The 21,450-nt window shown below is 46.6% G+C and overlaps 3 protein-coding genes and 2 non-coding genes across 12 annotated transcripts; 4 read left to right on the top strand and 1 right to left on the bottom strand.

The window, feature by feature from the left end:
- On the top strand, positions 1-3,514 carry ATP6V1G2 (ATPase H+ transporting V1 subunit G2). 7 transcript variants are annotated; one of them, XM_027876483.1, is made up of 4 exons: positions 205-286; positions 1,183-1,295; positions 1,818-1,918; positions 2,454-3,514. In XM_027876483.1, exons 3-4 carry the CDS (start codon positions 1,859-1,861, stop codon positions 2,625-2,627), a joined length of 234 nt encoding a protein of 77 aa, XP_027732284.1. In that variant the 5' UTR covers positions 205-286; positions 1,183-1,295; positions 1,818-1,858; the 3' UTR covers positions 2,628-3,514. The 7 variants fall into 7 exon arrangements, with proteins under 7 accessions (XP_027732288.1, XP_027732284.1, XP_027732285.1 ...); XM_027876484.1 differs by having other exon boundaries at positions 1,183-1,305; XM_027876487.1 differs by lacking the exons at positions 205-286; positions 1,183-1,295 and adding an exon at positions 1-76.
- On the top strand, positions 1,897-14,762 carry DDX39B (DExD-box helicase 39B). 2 transcript variants are annotated; one of them, XM_027876471.1, is made up of 11 exons: positions 1,897-1,918; positions 6,809-7,142; positions 8,064-8,191; positions 8,792-8,884; positions 10,055-10,238; positions 11,093-11,211; positions 13,124-13,255; positions 13,677-13,786; positions 13,883-14,027; positions 14,175-14,322; positions 14,541-14,762. In XM_027876471.1, the coding sequence occupies exons 2-11, from the start codon at positions 6,932-6,934 to the stop codon at positions 14,555-14,557; spliced, it is 1,287 nt and encodes a 428-aa protein (XP_027732272.1). In that variant the 5' UTR covers positions 1,897-1,918; positions 6,809-6,931; the 3' UTR covers positions 14,558-14,762. The 2 variants fall into 2 exon arrangements, with proteins under 2 accessions (XP_027732272.1, XP_027732271.1); XM_027876470.1 differs by lacking the exon at positions 1,897-1,918 and adding an exon at positions 5,505-5,616.
- On the top strand, positions 8,255-8,330 carry LOC114053662. The gene has a single exon (XR_003570398.1). It is a non-coding gene; the product is annotated as a small nucleolar RNA SNORD83 (small nucleolar RNA).
- On the top strand, positions 10,326-10,404 carry LOC114053663. Its single transcript, XR_003570399.1, has one exon. It is a non-coding gene; the product is annotated as a small nucleolar RNA SNORD83 (small nucleolar RNA).
- Positions 14,763-15,103: 341 nt separating the features above from the next.
- On the bottom strand, positions 15,104-18,734 carry MCCD1 (mitochondrial coiled-coil domain 1; the record flags this gene model as incomplete). Its single annotated transcript, XM_027876669.1, has 3 exons — positions 15,104-15,295; positions 15,714-15,887; positions 18,579-18,734. Coding segments are annotated over 3 exons (522 nt in total), but the record flags the coding sequence as incomplete, so codon positions are not given.
- Positions 18,735-21,450: the final 2,716 nt, after the last annotated feature.

The following is a 21,450-nucleotide window of genomic DNA, read 5'->3' as shown; positions in this document are numbered from 1 at the left end:
GCCCCGCGTAGGGCCTGCGCAGCCTGAAGGGAAAAGGGCGGAAGCAAACCGGAAACGAGCGGCGGAAGGGGAGAGGGTGAGGCAGGAATAGGGCGGATGGCAAGTACCGCCGAGGTTCGGCTCCTGACGAACCTCGCGGGGCACGAGAGAAAGGTTCCGCCGGACTGGGAGGGGTAGGGGCAGGGCGAGGGGGAGGGGCTGTACTCTACTCGGCGCCGGCGTGAATTGGAGAAGGAAGAAGTAAGCGAGCGGTATGCGGTGATTTCTCTATGGACCGCCTTCCCAGGTTGGGGTCGGGGTCTGGACTGGAGAAACCTAAGAGAAAGATGGGGGCCGGGGAGAGATACGGACACGGGGTGGAAGCAGGGAGAAATGTAGAAACAGAAATGCAAACCTTGGGGAAAGGACTGGAAATGAGGAAGAGAGGAAGGAGAGGAGCGAGGGAGCTCAGCAGATAAGAGTTCTAGAGTTCTGGATCTGGAGTTCAAACCCAGCCTCAGACACAGAATAATAACAATCATAAGAATTTATATGGCGCTTTAAGGTTTGCAAAGTGATTTACAAATATTTCATTTTTATCCTTACATCAACCTTGGCAGATAGATGCTATTATTATCCCCATTTTACAGATGGGGAAACTGGGGCTAGGTGGTGTAGTGTGTAGAGTAGTGGAATCAGGAAGACCAGAGTTCATCCTGCCTCATACACTTAACTAGCTGTGTGAACCTGAGCAAGTCATTTAACCTCTGCCTGCTTCGGTTTCCTCATCTGTAAAATGGGAATAACAACAGGGTTGTTGTGAGGATCAAATAAGATAATATATGTAATATTTGTGAAGTGCTTAGTGCAGCGCCTGACACATAGTAGGCATGTTACTGAAGTGAGTAAATGCTTTTTCTCTTTCCTTAAATGGCTTGCCCAAGGTCACATACTAGTGTCTTAGGTCAGGTATTTCCAAGTTTGGTATTCTATTCACACATACTAGCAGTGTGACCCTGGGCAAGTCATTTAATTTCTCTGTGACTGTTTCCTCACTTCCTGGGGTTGTTGTAAGGATAAAATGAGACTATTTGTAAAGCATTTTGCAAATCTTAAAGGATTAAACAACTGCTGGCTCTTATGGAGTGGAGTTGCTGGAGATCTAGGGAAAAACCAGATTGTCCATCCTCTGTTTCCACCAAGGCCTCGAACGGAGCCATGAGTGAGGCAGAAATCATGATGCCAAAATACAGAAAGAGGATAGGAAACCTGCTTGGGACACTAGCAGGCAGTGATCTGGTCTCTGTTGCCCTCAGGTGATCTCAGGTGGTACTGCAAGAGCAAGGGAATGGGATGGAGGGGAGAGAAGGAATTCAAGCCTGAATTGGGAGGAAGAGGGAACTGAAAGCAGGGGGACTCTAAGACCCAACGGAGGGAAGGAGGAATAGCTGGATGAGGTGGGGGTTGGGGTGGAGGTGGAGGTGGTGGCAGTAAGCTGGTACCTTTGGTAGCATCACTGCTCACAAATAGAGATGGCCAGTCAATCCCAGGGCATCCAGCAGCTGCTGCAGGCTGAGAAGAGAGCGGCTGAGAAGGTGGCAGATGCTCGAAAGAGTGAGAGCCTCGGCAGGGAACAGGGCTTTAGAAGGACTGGGCATTTAGATTACTGAGAGGAGCGGGTTGGGGGTGGGGAGGCGGGATATGAGTTAGGCCAAATGACAGGGTTCCTTTGGAGAGATGTGTAGGGGATTGAACTACCAGCGTGATCATGGAGGACTCTTGGTTGAAAGAGCCTTTAACTATCTTTCTGGGGATGTTCTTCCATTCTTTCACTCCAGGGAAGGCTCGGCGACTGAAGCAGGCCAAGGAAGAGGCTCAGATGGAGGTAGAGCAGTACCGTAGAGAACGAGAGCAGGAGTTCCAGAGCAAGCAGCAAGCGGTAAGATTTGGGCTATATTGCATATTGAAAAAGGGAATCAGGGTAATATTGGGGATGAAGAGAACTCTAATGGGGTGGGGACCCCTGTGAGGTATATAGCCTTTTCAAATGTTTTTGTGATGTGGAGGGAAGTCTGGGGGGCCTCTAAGGGAAACACGGAATTTATGACGCAGTGTTTGGGCTTTTTACATCCAGTGTGGAAGATGGCAGTAGTCTAGGGTGGGAAATGTGGAATCCTTCTGGCCTAGGTGATAATGTTGGAGTTGATGGGGAATTCAGTTTCTGGGTTATTATGGAAGTCTTAATGAAGATTGTGTATCTCTCTGTTGCCTGGACAGCTTTTGTAGAATTCACATAGTCTGTACATAAGGATTCAGGGGAAGGGATAATGTCCACATTTGGGTCTTTTTTTCTTGAACTTTCTTTCTGTCGCTTCCTGTGGCAACCTCACACTCTGGGACCCTTCTTTGTCTCTTTCTTTCCAATTTCTCTTTCCCCAATGCCCCCACCCATCTTATCCCCCCCCCCAACCCAGGCCATGGGCTCCCAGGGGAACTTGTCAGCTGAGGTGGAGCAGGCAACTCGGCGCCAGGTACAGGGCATGCAGAGTTCTCAGCAGCGCAATCGTGAGCGTGTCCTGGCTCAACTCCTTGGCATGGTCTGTGACATCAGGCCCCAGATCCATCCCAACTACCGGATTGCTGCCTAGGGACTCTGTACCAGTCACCTCCCCCCTACCCTGAAACCTCACACCTTGTCCTCCAGCCATATCCCTTTTCTTCCGACAGTCCCCCAGAAATTCAAGGAGTCACCCTATAACTCTCCCATATAGAACCCTAAATCTTTAGCTCTATAACTCCTGCCAGGACCTTTTAAGTTCCCTGAGAATGATGCCTCTTCCACACAGAATCTAAATCTACCCCTGGTGACCTTACAACCTTGACCTTTATAGCTGGCCTCTAGACATTTTTAAAGCTGTGTGCCCTGGGCAAGTTACTTAATTTTTTCATATGAAAAATGGAGACAACAATTGCACTAACTTACAAGGTTCTGGTGAGGATTAAATGAAATAACTAATGTAAAGTGCTTTGGAAACCCAAAGTACTTAAAGCTAGCTATCAGTTATTAATAAAATTTCTCCCAGATAGGTCAAAATTTCTCCCCAATTGATTTAAGTAGTCCTAGTAGCCTTCTGATTCAAATGACTATGTTTCAAGTGTCTGGATTTTCCCGCATGTCACTCCTGTGACCAGTGACGAAACTTGCTGACCTCCATCATTCCATTAACCTTATTATGGCTCCAAGAGTTTCTTTTTCCTCCTACTCTTTTCTTTTTTGTCTCTTCATCATCACCTTTACTTCTCCATTTTTTCTTCTCTTTCTCCTATCCCTCAAAATTTCTTGGAAAGACCTGTTTGGCTCTTACTATTGCCTGACTTAGCTATAGAGAAACATCCTGTGTTCCATGTAATACTATTATGGGAGTGTCCCCCATCCTTTTTCCATTTTCCTTCTCCCACACCTCAATTTCGTATTGTTCTATTCAGCTGTAAAATGAAACCAATGTAAATGTCAATAAAATAAGTTGTGAAAAACTTTTAAGAGTTCTTTTTTGTAGAGTCTCCTTCATAATATCCCATTTTTCATTCCCTCTCATTTCTTATCAGATCTGGAAATGTTAGGATAAAGCATCTTTTGAAACTTGAATGATTTAAAGTTAGAACAAATAACAGAAGTCATAAGACTTAGGGAAAGTTGGATCATTTAGTCCAGTTCCCTTACTTTCTACATTACTTAACATATTCTAATTCCCAGAAAGGGAAACTAGTTTTCCAGTTCACACAACTTTAAATAAATGGCAGAGCTGGGATTTGTACGCAAGTCTTCTAAGTCCATTGATTTTTTTCCCCCCATTATATCACACTTCAAGTCTAGTTTCACAATACAGTTTATATTTATGCAACTCATCCCAAGTGATAAAGGTAGGAGATACAGAAGAATACTTAACACAATCATTAAGTGTCTGACAGACATAAAATGGTGAAATTGATAGAAAGGGCCTGGAGGATTTGAACTTAAGTTCACAACCTATTTGCTTCAGTTTCTTCATCTGTAAAAAATGGGGATAATAATAGCACCTACCTCCCAAGATTGTTATGAAGATCAAATGAGGTAATAGTTGTAAAGCGTTTAGTACAATGCTATATAAATGTTAGCTATTATTATTACAGATTAAGATTGTTTTCAAATAACTGTGCTATCCTCTGGCAAGACAGCTGGCAACAGAACATTGGATTAGGGAGTCTGGCTCTTCACTTTCTCCACTACTGGCTGCCATTTTTTGGGAGAATCTTAAAGCATTCTCCACTCTGCAGATTGTGTCCCAAGAATGCATTTGGACTTCACACTTCCACCCCTAGGCAGAAGGGGTAGGGTTTTGTGGATGTAGACCCCCAGACTGGAAGCAGCAGCAAGGGGAATGGGAAGTGAGGAAGGCTTGTAGCTGAATTTAGGCGCCCCATCCCTAACTCACCTCCTTTACTGGGCACACAGTAGCTGTACCCCTTCTTTCCCTGTTGCCCACTAACCTGCCTATGCCCTATGACAGTGGCAAGGCAGTAGCCATCCATCCTTTTTAAACTTTAAGGCATGTTAGTTACCATTGTTCCAAAATCCATCAGGGATATCCATAAGTGGGTCCATCTGCCCGGGACACTGTGGAGGGGGTTTCTGGTCAGGTGTGGAGACGCCCCTCCCCTCCTCCTTGGCTTCCCTGAAGACTTAGCTCAAATCCCACTTTCTTCAAAAGGCCTGTACCCCCCCCCCACAACCGTCTGAGACTACCTTCCATTTGTTCTCTAGCTATCTTGTATGTACACAAATGTTGCTTGTTTCTCCATTAGATTATGAGATCTTTGGGGGCTGTGGTGAGGTTTTTTTTTTGGGTGGGGGGTTCTTTCTTGGCATTACCAGTGCTTTGCACAGTGCCCCAAACAGTAGGCGCGTGATAAATACTTGTTGACTGGCTGGGTTGCCCAGTCACAGTGGCAGCATGCCCACTTCCTTTCTTCCTGCGGGGCTTAGAAATAAGACGAATGCACCCAGGTACCTGTTCTTTTAGACCCCCTACTCTCCCACTTCCCTTTCCTTCCATTCCACGTTCCCCCAGCCCCGGGGTAACACCCAGCCATCGCACCCGGCGCACAGGCCGGACAAAGTCTAAACGAAAGTACGCCTAGGTCACCTTGGCAACCACGGCAATCGTAGGACCCCGTGGGAACGCACCGCGTCTCATTCATTGCGTTCCAAGCGAAGAGCTCTGCTTTAAGCAAGCCTGACTGAAAAGCGAAATAGCGGAAGGGAGTTCGGGGTAGTGGCGAGAGGGGGCTTCACAAAAAAGAGAAAGTGGTACTGGGACTCTCCCCCGACAACGTAGATTAGAGCGGCAACGGAGGAACGGGAAAGAAATTCATAGTTTTCATCTAGTCAGGCGTTCCAGGGGGCATCTCTCTAGTGCGCGGGACGGTTGAGACGTAGGAGGTCCTTGAGCCACGCTTCCTGTCCCTCGCGTCTGCGCACTGGCGTCCTAGAAAGAGAGTGGGGTGGAAAGGGGAGAGGGAACGCGGGGACCGGAAGTGGAGGCCGCTTTCCTTGGTCGCCGCCGCTGCCGCCACCAGACGCGTTTCTTCCCCGCTCAGGTAAGCGGGGGCCACGGCCTTCATCCACATCCATCCGTCCTTCTTTGAGGCCTTTCGACAGCAAGGACCCCCAGATACCCCTGCCAAGAGCGGTACCCTAGGCTCCGGGCCCCTGCGGGGCCGTTATTTCCGCCTCCTTTCCCGCCCCGCCCGGGAGGGAAGAGCCCCCTCCAGGGGGGAGGGGGCGGCCGGGAGTGAAGGGGGAGGATCCAAGATGGCGGCCGTGGCGCCATTGTGTCCCCGCCACTGCGTCCGTCCCCCCCACCGGGGTAATCTCTCGCGCTTTGGCGCCATCCTCCCCCAGCGGCCCCACTCTCGCTGGAGAGGTCGGGAGGGCGCAGCTCCCTCCTTTAGCCGGGATATTTGTGGAGACCGTAGTATAGGGAAAATGCAAATTACTGCCCAAAGCTACTATCCATGGAACCTTTACTACTGGGTCCCCTTAGGAGCAGTTGGGAGGGGCAGGTTTCTGGGCCCAGTTTGTATAAACTACCAACAGGTAGAGACCTCCCCATTTGATTAAAGCCAGTAAAAGGTGGTGGCCGGAGCAGTCTTTCGAGTTTGGAGGGGAGATGTGATACTCTGTTGATGAAGGATTCTCCTGCTTCCCCTCTCCCCCCTTGAAGTAGAACGTTTTCCTTCTTGACTTAGAGGATCTCCACCTCTGATCAGTCCCTGTCCAAGAGGGACTTGAGTAACAGCCAACAACGTGGTGTGCTCCTCTTGAGACTAGAGCTGCCTGTGGGTGCCATAAAGTACCATACTCTGTCACCTTTGACTAGTTGCTACAGGTTTAGGGCTGGGAAGAAGTTACTGCTTCTATAAATCGTTAGATGTTAATGCTGCTGCAGAGTCTTAGCTCCAGTCCATCCCTTCCCTCATATAAAAAATTACCTTAGCTCTATGCAGTTATAAAAATTATCCCCTCACCTTCCACTCTGCAGTTCTTTCACGCTATTACTCTGGTTCCTATATTTCTTACCTCAGACTTTGTCCATAAAGATAATAAATCTACTTCTCCTTGCTCCCAGACTTCACCTTTGCGTTCTCACCTTGTCTATTTTTCTCTATCCAGAAGAAATACCTCAATTTTTAGAAAGAGGGAGGAATATAGAGAAAACTGGAGGTTGGTGGGAAATTTTTTTCTTTTAAAGTATCACTAGCTTGTTTCTCTCAACCCTGTCTTCCCCAGCTCTCAACTCTGAATCCAGTGTCTTCATCTTCCCCTGCTGCTCCCTGAATCTCTACCACCTCAGCTTCCCTGCACCAAGTTTTCCCAGAGCCTATCTAGATATCCCCTTCCCTTGACCCAGCCATGGCTGAGAATGATGTGGACAATGAACTCCTCGATTATGAAGATGATGAAGTGGAGACAGCAGCTGGGGGGGATGGAGCTGAGGCCCCTGCAAAGAAAGATGTGAAAGGTTCCTATGTCTCCATCCACAGCTCTGGATTCCGTGACTTTCTACTTAAGCCAGAGCTGCTCCGGGCCATTGTAGATTGTGGCTTTGAGCATCCATCTGAAGGTAAGCATCTTTCCTCCTTGTTCCATAAGTCTAGGGAACAAGGAGAAGGCCCCAGGGTAGAAGATCCAGGAACAAGAAGCTTTGAGGGAAAAGGAAGCAGAGTTTTGGAGAGTGGGAACAAAGCTGGGGGATTGCTAAGAAAATTGATAGTAAAGAAGCATAAGGGTTTCTAGAGTGAGATGATATGGGGATAAAGCAGTGCAAAAATATCTATTGAACTAGAATGGTGGGTAGAGCTGGAGGTAATGGTGATAGAATTAGCGGGAGATGATTGGTGGGGTAAGGTGTGAATGGGGTGGGGAGATTATGAGGGAATTGGTAGGATTTGGGAGAGGGTAAGCAGTTTTCTGAGGGTTGAGAGTTAACGAGGTAAGGTGGAATAGAAAGGTAGAAGAGTAATATAAAAGATTCATTCCCTGTAGGCTGAAACCCTGATCCCATTCACTAGAGATTGTTACTGCCTAAAACTACCACAACCAATCTCTTTATTCAAAGTCACTTCTTTCTTTCATTCTCTGATTAAGCATAAGAAATGTGTAAGGGTCAAAGGATTGGGGCAGAAACTACCCTGGAGTGTAAAACAAAAGGAAAGGGGATAGGCATTTATTAAGTGCCTACTGTGTGCCAGGTACTGTTAGATGCTTTACAAATATTGTCTCATTTCATCCTAACAAATTCTGGAGGTAAGTGCTAATGTTAACCCATTTTACAGATGTGGAAATTGAGACAGACAGGTTAAGTGACTTGCCCTGTGTCACACAGCTAGTAAATGTTTGAGGCTGGATTTGAACTCTAGTCTATCCACTCCACCACCTAGCAGCCACTAGAAAATTTTGGAACTGGTTCCTTGTAGTTTTAGGGGTATTGGATTTGTGTGTCTGGGATACCAATAATCCATCATCTTCCCTTTTCTTTCCCCAGTCCAGCATGAGTGTATTCCTCAGGCCATCTTGGGAATGGATGTCTTGTGCCAGGCCAAGTCAGGCATGGGAAAGACAGCTGTGTTTGTGCTGGCCACGCTGCAGCAGCTGGAGCCAGTCACTGGTCAGGTATAAACTATGTGGGGAACAATGATGAAAGAGTATTGAAGGGAAGGGAGTATACCTATCTCTGCCACATGACGTGTTTTCAGAGACATGAGCACTTAGTGCTGAGATGACCTCTATCTATCACCCTTGACTGATGGCAGATGGGGGAGGAGGTGTGTGTGTGAAAGAGTTTTGGAGTGGGAGGTTGGGATTTTCTGACTTCAAAACCCAACATTAAAATGTATAGACCTTTTTTCAAGACCAAACTCACTTTAAAGGTTTTTGGCTTAATTAAGATTTATTTATTTTTTAACTGTTGATTTGAAATTCTACCTAATATTGAGAATTGTACTAGGCAAGATTGGAATGAAAAATCAACTTCTCTCAAGGGTCTCATTTTCTAGTTTGGAAGGCCAAACATACACATGAAAATGGTTTAACAAATAAGTCTTGAATACCTATAATTCACAAGGCACTTTTGGTTGAGTGTATAAGAGGCATTTAAATTGTTAGGTCTCAGAATTGAAACTGTTTAATAAGCTTAGATGTATTTTTTGTTGATAGACCGCCTTTTCTTAAAGAAAGGGCAATCTGCTGAACATCTGTCTATCCCTGTCTAAGGTTTCTGTGCTGGTGATGTGTCACACTCGGGAGCTGGCCTTTCAGATCAGCAAGGAGTATGAGCGCTTCTCCAAATACATGCCTAATGTCAAGGTAATTGGTGGGGAGGAGACTTGATTAAGGGTAGAAACTAAGGGTGGAGAAAGAGAGTAGTAATTAGAACCTGTCAGATATATTTGGGGACATAGTAGACACTCAGGTCACCTAATCCTAAAATGAATCATAAGCCATTTCCAGAATAAATATTGTCTTCAGGTATGTTTTGCTTTATGCAGTAGGCAGGTTCCTGAAAAGTTAGATGTGGGTGAGATTTTCATTAGATTTCATCAATCTCCCAAAAAAGCCTATATCTTCATTACTGGTGGATTTTCAATGGCCAAAGGCTCTTAATACATTAGCTTTGCTAATCCTTCCCTAGTCTCTTTGTTAAGTGGTTTGTGAGCTGGGGGTGTAGGTGACTCCATTATCCTGACCCTTTGCTTCTCTGTTTCTCTGCTTTTAAGTCACTTTACTTCTCCTTGTGCCTCATTATTATACTTGGGTCTTTTCCCTTCTTGATCACCATTTGGGATGCTCTAGGAAGTGGTAGTATGGATAAAAGCTTAGGGTGTGTGGTGTGGGAAGGTTTTAAGCTCTCTATCCCTAATGGTATATGTGGATTCGGAAGGTACATGATGTCTTCATTCTTTAGGATAGCAGAAAATTGAGGCCTGGCTATCTGGACCACTGGATGGATGGATGGCCTAAGAGGTTCCCATTATACTTTTCTCACTTAACTGTATTGGAGTAGAAAGCATGCTGTCTGCTTAGGTACAGATGAGTTTGCTTGATTTTACTTCTTCCCAGTCAGAACTGGGCTGTCTTGGTTGGGGTAAATTATGTCTAGTAACTTTGCAGCAAACCAAAAGCTCTGCCTTTCAATGTTCTCTGGTCCCTCAGTACATTCACCCTAATCTTAGAGTAAAGCAGGACTTTTCAGAATTACAAAGAGAAGGGTATAGAAGGAACACTAGCTAAAGTCAGAAGATTTGAGTTCTAGTCCTGATTCTACCACTGGCTAACTATATGAGTGAGTCAATCCCTCTGAGTTTAGGTTTCCTTATGTGTAAAATTAGAGCATTAGATGATTTCTAAAGTTTTTATGTGATACTAAAAAGGTTTTAGCCAAAAGGAAAGAAGTCAAAACTGGGAAATGGTGGCTGTTTAGGAAATAGGAAGATAATTATTCTCTGTAGTGACCTTCTTTTCAATTCTGGATGACAGGTGGCGGTGTTTTTTGGTGGTCTGTCAATAAAAAAGGATGAGGAGGTGCTGAAGAAGAACTGCCCACACATTGTCGTGGGGACCCCGGGCCGCATTTTAGCCCTGGCCCGAAATAAGAGCCTCAATCTCAAACACATTAAACATTTTATCTTGGATGAGTGTGACAAAATGCTCGAACAGCTCGGTGAGTGGAAGACCTGAAGAATAGAGGGATCCCAGAAGTGGGGCCGTACCTCATGGAAATTGAAGGTCAGGGTATTTGACCCTTGGAGCCACATGATGTGTTCATGTTAAGATGGAGCACCTCGGTGCCAGGACGACTCTTGATCTATCACCCATGACTGATGGCTCTGGGCTCCAGAAGCTGGGATTCTTTGGATATCTGTGAATGTTTTCATTGGTTCATGATGAAAGGGGATCTGGGGAGTCCAAGCAAGGCAGCATGGTACTTTGGGCAGCTTTGGTGATGGGGATAATAAAGAGGAAATGGTTCAGGCCTTTTTCTTTCCTTATGTTAGAGGAGTGCCTTCAGACCATAGAAGGACTTCCTTAATCTGAGAACACTGTATACTGATTACTCTGCCTTATGTTTGCAGAATCTAGTCCTAGCTATTCTAGGAAATGCGGGGGGAAAAGGGAGCTCAGCTTTTAGGTTAGGAAGAGAGAGAACATAGCCTAGAACTGAACTAGTAGATAGGCTAAATTTTAGATATTGCAACTAGGAAGCATACTTAAATTTGTCCACGAGAGAAGACTTGAATACACCTAATTAGGGAGAATTTTCTAGAAGGGGAATTTTGAACAAGATTTGGAAGGAAAGGTTGAAGATACCTGGGTAGAATTAAGGATGTGTGTATGTGTTGGGGGGTGGGACAGCATATTAAAGCCAAAAGTAGTATATTGACTTTGTTTAGGTTTGGAATAAGTGTGAGCAGGGAACAGGGAACCAGGTAGTAAACTTTTACTTTCTTCAATATTGTTGGAAAGTACTCTTTCCCTCGTTCTACGTTTAGCCTCCTCATCACTCCTCTTTTGTAGACATGCGTCGGGATGTCCAGGAAATTTTCCGCATGACCCCCCATGAGAAGCAGGTCATGATGTTCAGTGCCACCCTGAGCAAAGAGATCCGCCCTGTCTGCCGCAAGTTCATGCAAGACGTAAATACCCTTCTACCTTCTCTCCCTCCATCCCCTGCCCGCAGCCTCTTCCTACTCCCTCTCCTCGACCTTCTCCAGTCTACCCTCTTCCCTGTCCTCCCAGTGCTGAGATGGAGTCATGTAAACCTCCCTGGAAAGACAGAGATAGAGACAGCCAGTGATAAGGTCTGCGCGGGTGCCAGGGAAACTCCGGAAGACTTGGTCGGGATAAACACGAGAGCGGGTAGAATTCAAATAAACCCCAACAAAATAAGAAAACCCAAACAACAACAAAACTCTTTTTCCCTTTGGCAGGGTGGGACATTCTGTCCCACTCTGCCACCCACTATTTCCTTTGTCCCCCACGAGCACACACCCTCAAGGTGGCATCGAACACAACTGGGGCCTTTTAGCTCCCCATAAAACTCAAATCTCCCCAAATCCCACATTTCCTGATGACAGGAGAGCGAGAGAGGGACAGACAGACTGCAGGGCATGGCCAACAGAAGAGCAAAAGTCACAAATGAGTCTGCCCCCTCCTCACCTTCAGGGGTGGGGGCCTTTGGCACCTCAACCCCCGACCCTTCTACTCCTTCCCCTCCCTTCCTCCTCCTCCCCGATCTGGACCCTGTGGAGATGTGAGCCAGCAGCAGAGACTCAGCGCGGCGGGGGATTGCGGATGGCATCCAGCATCGGAAGGCGGCAGCAGAAGCTGCGGGAGAACCGTGTCCAGGAAGCAGAGGACCAAACCAGCCTTTTTTTCCGTTCCCGGTTTTTTTTTCCTGAACCTTACGCGTACCGCGCTCCCTTCACCCATGCGAGTTGCGGGGGTGCTCCTGAGTGGGTGGTGGATTTTTTTGGTTTTTTGTTTCCTTTTTTTTTTTCCGGGAGGGGGAAAGGGCAAGGTAACAAGTGAAGATCTTTACTTTGCTGAAACCAGGTGGGGGCTGGGGGTTCTCTAAGTGGGGAAAGAGCAGTGGGATAAGGCTTGGGGATGGGAGTTTATCTGTATTGCTCCCTTATGTGGGATGCTTCTCTTGTACTGTTACCCCCTGTGGGTAATAGAGATGAATTTCAAGGAGACTTTTAAACTCCTAAGTGAACTAGACCATTACTTCCCTTGCAGAACCTAGGGCTAGCTGGAGAGATTAGAGAGGCAAATGGGAATTGAGGTTGAATCTGTTATTACCTCTGTGGTGGTTTTCTCCTCCCCTTCAAGGGGATATATAGATCAGGAGCTATAAAGGAGAATTCTTATATAATAATAGGGGGTTCAGTTCTTTGCCTGGTCACTCTTACTACTGGAGTTTATTTAACCTTAGATTCTAGAGAAAGCCAGTCCTGTAAAGGATCTCTTGTCTTACATGGTTCTGGCTGGAAGGTGAAAGCAGTGTAGTCTTTCACTTTAAGTAACTTCCATTTTCCTTTAACCAGCTGTTTAACATGGCAATCTAATCTTTCAGAGATTTGACATCTCCCTCTAAGTCAACCTATCATTTTACCATTTCAGATTTATCTGATTGTTAGTATCATATCCCTCTTGAGATCACTTCCACTGTTGCCCCCTTCTCCCAGGCAAAATGAGGTGATGTTTTCTAATCCATCTGAATAGCCTCTTGCCGTTGGATGGTCTCACTGGAGGCCATCAGTTCTGTCTTTTGTCCTCCTGCCCCCATAATGCTTTCCATGGGTGTTTATGACATCCTAGGATGGCTCATACTTAAAACCCTGTTTTATAGAGAAGAGACTATGTTGAGTTTGGGAGGCTGTGGGGTTGGAGATGGGAAGGGAGCTGGACATCTTAACTCTCTTCTCCCCATCCCATTCATGGGGTGTATTGGGAGTCACCTATCCCCACCAACACCCACCCCCCTCAGGTTTAACACCCCCACTCTGCCCTCCCTCCTCCGTCCCCTTCCTTCCTCCCCCCCAGCCAATGGAGATCTTCGTGGATGATGAGACGAAGCTGACGCTGCATGGGCTGCAGCAGTACTACGTGAAGCTGAAGGACAATGAGAAGAACCGAAAACTCTTCGACCTCCTGGATGTTCTGGAGTTCAACCAGGTCAGCTGGGTCTGAAGGTGGAGGGGTAGAGCATAGGGGGGGACACGGGAGAAAAGCCCTTGAAGGATAATGTAAATGCCAGGGATGTCCTTTAGAGGAGACTCACTAGATATGATACCAAAGGAATCATTCTTGTCTGCTCTGTGTGATTTTATAAAGGTGGGGAGCATCTCATTTGTCTTTTCCTTTTCTTATAATAATCATCTTTTTTGTTCTCTGATTGTTAACTTCCACCCCGTAACTTCCCTCTGGTTTTACCTTGTTCTCAAGATGCATGATAGTTTTTAGAATCAAGTGAAGTAAACAAAATGAAAATTGACTGTGTTTAAGGCTGTCTGAATATCAGAAGCATGTAGTTTGGTGGTGCAGGAAAGGATTGGATTGGGTTACTGGATCTTTTTTCTTACCCCACCACACACAGGTGGTGATCTTCGTGAAATCTGTGCAGCGCTGCATTGCCCTGGCCCAGCTCCTAGTGGAACAGAACTTCCCAGCCATTGCCATCCATCGTGGGATGCCCCAAGAGGAGAGGTGAGCAGAGGAGTTGGGGTGGGGGGTGGCCAGAAGAGTGCCAAGGGCAACTTTCATATCCTCCTCTGCTCTTTTCCCCCTTGTCCCTACTATTAGGTTGTCCCGGTATCAACAGTTCAAGGATTTTCAGCGTCGTATCCTTGTGGCCACTAACCTATTTGGCCGGGGCATGGATATTGAACGAGTAAACATCGCCTTCAACTATGACATGCCAGAGGACTCAGACACCTACTTACACAGGGTAAGTCTTACAGTTGGGTGATACTTTTTAATGCCTTCCCACTTGGCATTGCAGCCTTTCCCTCACCTTTATGCCCCATATCCATCTTTTCTATGCCCTGTCTCTTCCTCAGGATACTCCTTGACTTTATCACATTCTTGTCCCTAGGTGGCTAGAGCAGGCCGGTTTGGTACAAAGGGTTTAGCCATCACATTTGTATCAGATGAAAATGACGCCAAAATCCTCAATGACGTCCAGGATCGCTTCGAGGTCAACATCAGTGAACTGCCTGATGAGATAGACATTTCTTCCTACAGTGAGTATTGGACTCTTGTTAATTAACTTGATCCCTTGATCTCATCTCTCTGGGCCTTTTTTTTTTTTTTTAAAGTCTTAGAATGTGTTATTCGTTAATTCTTATCACTTTCCCCCTCTATCTCTGTATAGTTCTTTTTCTGTATCACTTCCCTTTCTATCACTACTCCCACCTCTAACCCTATCTTAATTTCTTTCTTTTTTTTTTTTTTTCTTCAGTTGAGCAGACTCGGTAGAGGCCTTGACCTGTCCCTGGAGTATGATACCCTCTCCCTCCCCAGGAGCCGAACACTCTGGTGCGGGGGGTGAAGGAGACACTACTGCCACCTACCCCCCAGCCTCCCCGCCCCAACGGCCCTGTTCATGTCATCCCCAAAACTCTTTATTGATTTGTCCTGTCGGATTTTTTTTTAACAAAACTAAAAATGAAACAAAAAAGTATCTTGAGTGTCTGAGGGTTTTGTTCCTTTATTTGAGGGGTGGCGGTGGGTGGTCTTTTTCTCCTCTTCAGCCTTGGGGGAGGAATGGAAGTTATCTTAGGGGACTGGAAATAGGATCATTTGTGAGGGGATTCAGTTACTAGGGTGAGGAGGGGCTAGCTACCCCTGAGCACCCCTTCCCATTTTTGGCCCTCCTCAGAAGGAGAGCATTCCTATTTCCCGTCATTGTGTGTTCTCTCTGCTCCAGAAAAGGAGGGAATAGGATGGGACCCTGGGGCAAAGGAGTTCGTAAGAGCATTTGCTTGGGTTCAGCCAGTAAAGGAAGGTAAAGGACAGATCCCCTCAAGCGTCACCATCACCTCTCAGGCTCTCTCGGTGCCGCCTCATCTGCTCCTTGAGCTTCTGTATCTTGAGCACGAGGGCTTGAGCTTCCCATGCCCCTTCTTGCCCCTCCAGCAGGGCTTGGTACAGCTCTAGCTGTTGCTCCAGTAGTTCTTCTGCCTGAGCCAGCTCTGCTGTTCTGTGGCCTGGACCCTGGGGGGAGGATGCCGAGGGTTCGGAGGAACTTAATTGGGCTGTGGTACTGAGTTTACTGGGGAGAAGAACTGCTTCCTCTGCTCCCCTCCTCATGAATGTCTGGGTGAAAGGGACCGTATGGCCTTGCTGGACGAAGACACAAAACTACACTTCCCCTCTGACGAATAATTAACTCTCAAACCAGGGACCTGTTCAAGGACTTTGTGGACTCTGCTATATGAAGGTGGGGGGGGGCAGCTAGATCCTTCAGTATTGGGGAAAAAGCTGGAGGGGAAAGGGCTCTAGTATGGATCATAGAATGACATGCTTGGCTCCAGAAGGTAGGAGGGTGGGTTGGATTGGACTAAGGTTTTGTCCCTTCTCCCAGTCTAAAATAATGTTGTTCCACCCCACCCCCTATCCCCATCCCTCTTACCTTGTTTGGGGATAGGGTCTTTCTGGTCTCTTCTGTGGCTAGTTCTCCTGTAGGTGGCCCAGCATTCTGGGAATAGGCCCCACGAGAAGTGTGAGGGGCCATGATCCGGGAGGGCAGGAGACGACAGAAGTAACGAGAGAACCAGGGCAGAGGGAGGCCCATGGCAGGCTGGGGCTGGGGAGGGAGTTATGTCCGAACTGCCTTCCACCTGCCAGGAACTGGCTTCCTCCGGGGCCCAGCCTTGTTCTGATGCCCCAGCCCTGCCCAGTCCCCCGCCCCTGCCCGCTCCACTGCCTCTTGCTCCCTCCCCAGGCTGGTCAGCCTCAGAGTCCATGAACTCCTGTTCCTGGGCTGCATATAACTTTTTAATCAACCAGGCACCACTCTCCTCTGAGTCTTGTGTACTAGGGTCTTGAACCCAAGTGGTCTTTCATCCACCTAGATTAGGTTCACTTTTTTTCCCGTTTCCCACTCATTCTCTTACAATTCCTTATCCCTGTACCCTATATCCCTATTGCCTTCACTCCTGCCTGCTCCTGCTTCCCTAGAGCAGGGTCCCCACCCCCTCCTACCTTAACCCCCAGGTCTGTCCTTTCTGGCTTCTTCATGGATAGTCCCACCTTGATTAGGAAGTGTGTTGCGCTTAGATTTGAATTTTCATTCTCTGGAAAGGTAGGACTGTTTCCTTCAAGTTACAGCAATAAAATTGTCATTCTGCTATAAATTGTTCCTCCTCTTCCTCACATTGTAGGCCCTCCCTCCCTCCTTATCTCCCACTACTCCCCACTTTTCCTTTTTGTTCACAGGGAATCAGAATCCCAAAGCTAGGAGGGGCCTCAGGAATCATCTGGTCAGTCCACTCCTGACACATCTATTAATATCCCTGTCAAGTGGTCAACCCTTCAACTGAAGACCTAGTGTCTGGGGTGGGGGGTAGGAACCTCTTGAGGCTACTTATTTCACTTTCTAATTGTTTCCTTTACATTAAGCCTATATGTGTGTGTGTCTTTACAATGTCCACCCACTGCTCTCAGTTCAGCACTTTGGGGCCAAGCTGAGCAAGCTGTTCAAATTCTGGAAATACAGCTATCATCATCCCCATAAACCTTCAGAAACAGCTAGGTGGCGCAGTGGATTGAGTGGAGGTACATAGAGTCAGGAAGATTTAAATTCCAGTCCAGTCTCTGATACTTAGCTGGTTGACCCTGGGCAAGTTATTCAACCTCTGCCTCAGTTTTCTCATCTATTAAATGGTAATAATAAAAAGCGTGACATAAATGCTAGGTTATTCTCCATGCTCCTGGCCCTTCATCTGATCTGTAGGTATTCCAGTTTGTTGATGCCTTTTCTAAAATGTCCCCTGTCCCATCCCCTGTCTCCTGCCCCCCAAAACTAAACACAACACTACAGATTTAACCTCAGTTTCTTGTACTCATTTCTCTCTGTTCCCTACCTTTCCTTTCTGTCTGTCGAGGGTTTAACCCAAGTCCTGAAAAGCCATTAGCCACTTCTCACTATTATACTATACCTAAGAGCCTATCCCACACAATTTAGTACTTAACTATTATCTATCTGTTTTATATATGTTAGGTTTTGTCTCTTGAGCTGGACTGTCTTCCTTATGGACACGAATCAAGCCTGATACTTCTTTACATCCTTTATATTGCTGGGCATAAAAGTGCTGGCTCGATAAATACGTGTTGGATTGTAAGTCTCTTGTAAGAGTTTTTGGGCATTCTGTTTCAGGTGAATAGTAAAGTCCTAGACCTGAAATACTGAAAGGTCAAACCCTGGAATCCAGATCCACAGCAGCATGAAAGGGCTAGTCTGAAGGAGTCAGCCAGCCTTTCCTATTTTGAATTTAATAATCTGTCATCTATGAATGTGTCTAAATTTCTGTTGAACCTGTTTATGTTCATCCTGTCCTAAGCCTCAGAGTAAAAATTTCCCTCTGTCCTCACCCTGCTGGGAAGTAAGAATTCTTTTATCTATTCTAAAAGAAAGAGATATTTCAATACTCAGAGGATTCCCAAGCTCAAGGTTATTGTTTTTGGTAAACAAGTTAATATTACCTACATCCCAGACTCTTAACCAAGGCTGCTGATGAAGAGGGGGGCAAATCCAACAGCAGAAATAGGGAAAAAATGTTTTCTATTTCTTACTTGAGAAGATGAGTCTCTATTGTTCCCATGCTTCTGAGGGGGGAGGAATGGTCTCTTCCTTGGTCTACGGGAGAGAAACTGGTGGAGGCACATTTACTTTCCTATGATCCTTTTCCCTCCACCCAACTTCTAAATCTCCAGCCCTGAACTCCCACAGCTCTTTGTCCTCTCCTCTTGCCCTGGAATCTCACCTAAACCAGGCTCAACACTGAGAAAGAGTCTGATTATTCCCTGGAGGGTAAAGAAAAAGAGATTAGAATCCATGACCATGAATAAAGGAGAAAGGACTTCTGAACATTAAAAGAGTAGGAGATAAGGGTGGGGCGTAGGGCTAGGAAGGGAAGGGGAAGCAATATTTATTAAGTGCCTACTATGTGCCAGGCACTGTGCTAAGTTCTTTACAAATATTACCTCATTTGATCCTCACAACAACCTTGGGAGGTAAGTGCTGTTATTATCATCCCTAATTTATAATTGAGGAAACTGAGGCAGACAGAAGTTAAGTGACTTGCCCAGGGTCATATAGCTAGTAAGTGTTTGAGACCACATTTGAACTCAGGTCTTCCTAACTCCAAGCTCAAGGATCTAGCCACAGTGCCACCCAGACTAGGAGTCTAGGTGAAATTGGTCTGGTGGAAGTTGGTCGGTTTTTAAACACTAGTGACATAGCCAAGCCCCCAGAGCTCCTCTGACAACTCCTTACCCTCCTCAGGCTGAGAGTCTGGGTCAACCCTGAGTGCTCCACAAGGCAGGTGTATCTAAGCTCTTCTCCTGGTGGGACTTTCACTGTTACCCAGCTCTGATAGGTCCCATCTCCTCCAGGTTGGGTGGCCTCAGGATCCTGGGATCCCTGGCCTAGAGGTTCTGCATCTCGAAGCCAGGTCAGAATGATAGTAGGTGGGGAGAAGCCAAATGCCAGGCACCTAAGGGCAGGTTCCTCCTCAGGGGCCTCCTAGAGGCTTACAAGAAGGGATGGAGACATTAGTGAGGAAGGGAAAGGAAAAAGGGAGGATTAAGGGTTAGGGTACTGACCTTGTCTTAGTTTCTTCCCCTCTCCTTACTGCCCCACTTACCTCCCCCTGGCTTATATAAGCTTATGGCCTCCCTACAATCAAGTCTACAAGAATCTCCTGACAGTGAAGGAAATAAGGAAGAGGTTGAAGGCATGCAAACACACTGAGTCCCCCTAAGACCCTTGTAGAGAATTCCTTGTCTCCTTTCCTTTTCTCTAGTTGGGGAGGTTTAACTATCTTTTCCCGGTTCTTGCTGAAGAAGAAAGGATTCAAGACACTCATCTCATCCCAGGCCCAGGAAGTTTTGGGCAGGAGAAAATCCCTGTCCTTACCCTTGGGTTCCTGAACTCCAAGCCCTGCCGGTAGCAGTCGCCAAAGTGTCTTCCTGCAGTCTCCCTACAGCCAGGCTTGCACTGCTGAAAGATGGTTGCCTATCACCAGCTGCCTCCTCCTCCTTTGTGGTTCCAGGAGGGATGCTCCCCAGGCTTAGGTCACTGGTTTGCAGGCAGTGAAGTCCTCCCTGCCCTAGTCTTAACGCCAGAACCCTTTCCAGCTCACAGCCATGGGACAGCTGAAGCATGTGGGAGCCAGGGGTGTCATTCCCTGTACCCCATGCCCTAAAGTCAGTGGTGAGAGAGCAGCGGACGACAAGGAAAGGGGCGTGTGTATGAAGGTGGGGTCTGGGAACACAAGGACTCCCAGGTCCCATGATGGGAGAAATCCAAGTAAGTGGATTCAGAAAGAATAGGGGACCTAGGGTCCCAACCTCTGGGTCCTATTGAGAAGTGGGAAGATGGACTGGGAAGTGGCATGCCTGAATCTTGTAAGAAGTGTTGACTCTGAGTGTGGATCTAAGAAGGGGGTGGGGAAGCAGGACTCCTGGACTCCTTGGACTCCTGGAACGGGGCCAGAATATTGGGTGTGGGGGTGGTCTGAAGCCTGAATCCCTAGCTCACCGCTGACCTTGCTGTCCTTCAAAATGTTCCTCAGACTCCAGCCAATGTTCTGTTCAGGAAGGCCAGCTCCTTGGCCTGCAGCAGCGATCCGGAACTTTCCACCTCTGTGCTTGGGGCGCTCAGCCTGGCCCTCCCAACCTCATCGTCATAGCCCACTTAAGACCTGGCTGTCTATATAACTTAGGGCTGTGTAAGCAGGTTGCCCTGGATGGGGCTGAGATACTGTAGTGAAGTCATACTGTAGAGCAAGAGTCCCTGAGAAATCAGGAAGGAGGTCTGTGGAATTCCAGTGGGAGCAGGAATCCACCCCCTAACTTTCCTTCCTTCCTTTCTTTCTACAAATATTATCTCATTTGATCTGGGGGTTAAAGCTCTGAGGATTAAAAAAAAAAAATGCCAAGTGATAATCCCTGTTCTCTCACAAGGAGATCACAGTCTAATGGGGAGAGACTACATGAAAACAACTATGTACAAATGAGATATATACAGTATACGTTTTACTCTAGCTGAGAGAGCTTTGTAGCCCTCTAGCAGATAAGAGCACTCCATTTGAAAAGGGTATATGTAGTACCACCTAACCTAGCCAGTGGCTGGCTGAAGGTGGAGAAAGACTGCAACTAGCCAGCTGCCTATTGAAGAAGGAGCTCAGAGAGCCAGATAATTCGACAGACCATCCAGCAGAGAATTCTGAATATACTCATAAGCAATGGGCTCATTGTATGGAGAATTGTAAGTAGGTCAGTTGGTGTAGAATGACGTTCATAAAAGCAAGTGACTTGAAGTGAGACCAGAAGGATAGATTGTAGCCAAGTTGTGAAGTTTCTTCATTTAATCTTCATTCACCTCCTGTTTTCCAGACTTGTATTTTACTGAAACATTTATCTAGTGTGGGAGGGTTATGGAGCTTAGAAAGATTTTAGAACTTATCTTCTCTAGCCGTTTCATTTTACACATGAGGAAACTGAGTTCCAGAGAGTTGAGTGAAATTGAGGTTTGAGCTCAGGTCCTCTGGTTCCAAATCCAGAGCTCTTTCCCCATCCACCTCATTGACATTTGCTCCCATATTTTAGGGCTCCCATTTGTTACTCACGGGGCTGATCCTTTGAAGGAGGTGTTTCCATCACCGGGAGCAGTTGCAGAAGTCCAAATCTGCATCCTTGGAAGCTGAGGGGATTCTTTGTGTGCCAGGGATACTAATTGTATGGGGAGATCATGGGGACCCTATCTGTGTCCAGTTAAGAGTCCAAGGTCACAGAGGCCTTTGGAGGCAACATCAACATCGAGGTAGATTCTGGTAAACAACTATGTAAACATGTAAACCAATCCATGAAGTGAGTTACTTTTGTGTTTAGGAAACTTTGTGTTAGGTACTTGGAAGTACCTTGTATAGTGGAAAGAATACTAGCTCAGGAGTCAGGAGACCTGGATTCTAGTCCTTCCTCGTGTAACTTTTGTTGTCTTTTGTTTTCAGACCTCAGTTATTTACCCTTCACTTCCCTTGCCCTCATCACTGAATCTCTTCTTTGTAACAAAGAAAAGGCATTCAAGCAAAGCCAACTGCCATAGATCCTTTTTTTTTTTTTTTTTTTTTTTTTTTTTTTTTTTT

This window comes from Vombatus ursinus, unplaced genomic scaffold (assembly GCF_900497805.2).
Source record: "Vombatus ursinus unplaced genomic scaffold, bare-nosed wombat genome assembly UNPS02014811.1, whole genome shotgun sequence".
NCBI lineage: Eukaryota > Metazoa > Chordata > Mammalia > Diprotodontia > Vombatidae > Vombatus > Vombatus ursinus.
This window is presented reverse-complemented; position numbering and strand designations above follow the sequence as displayed.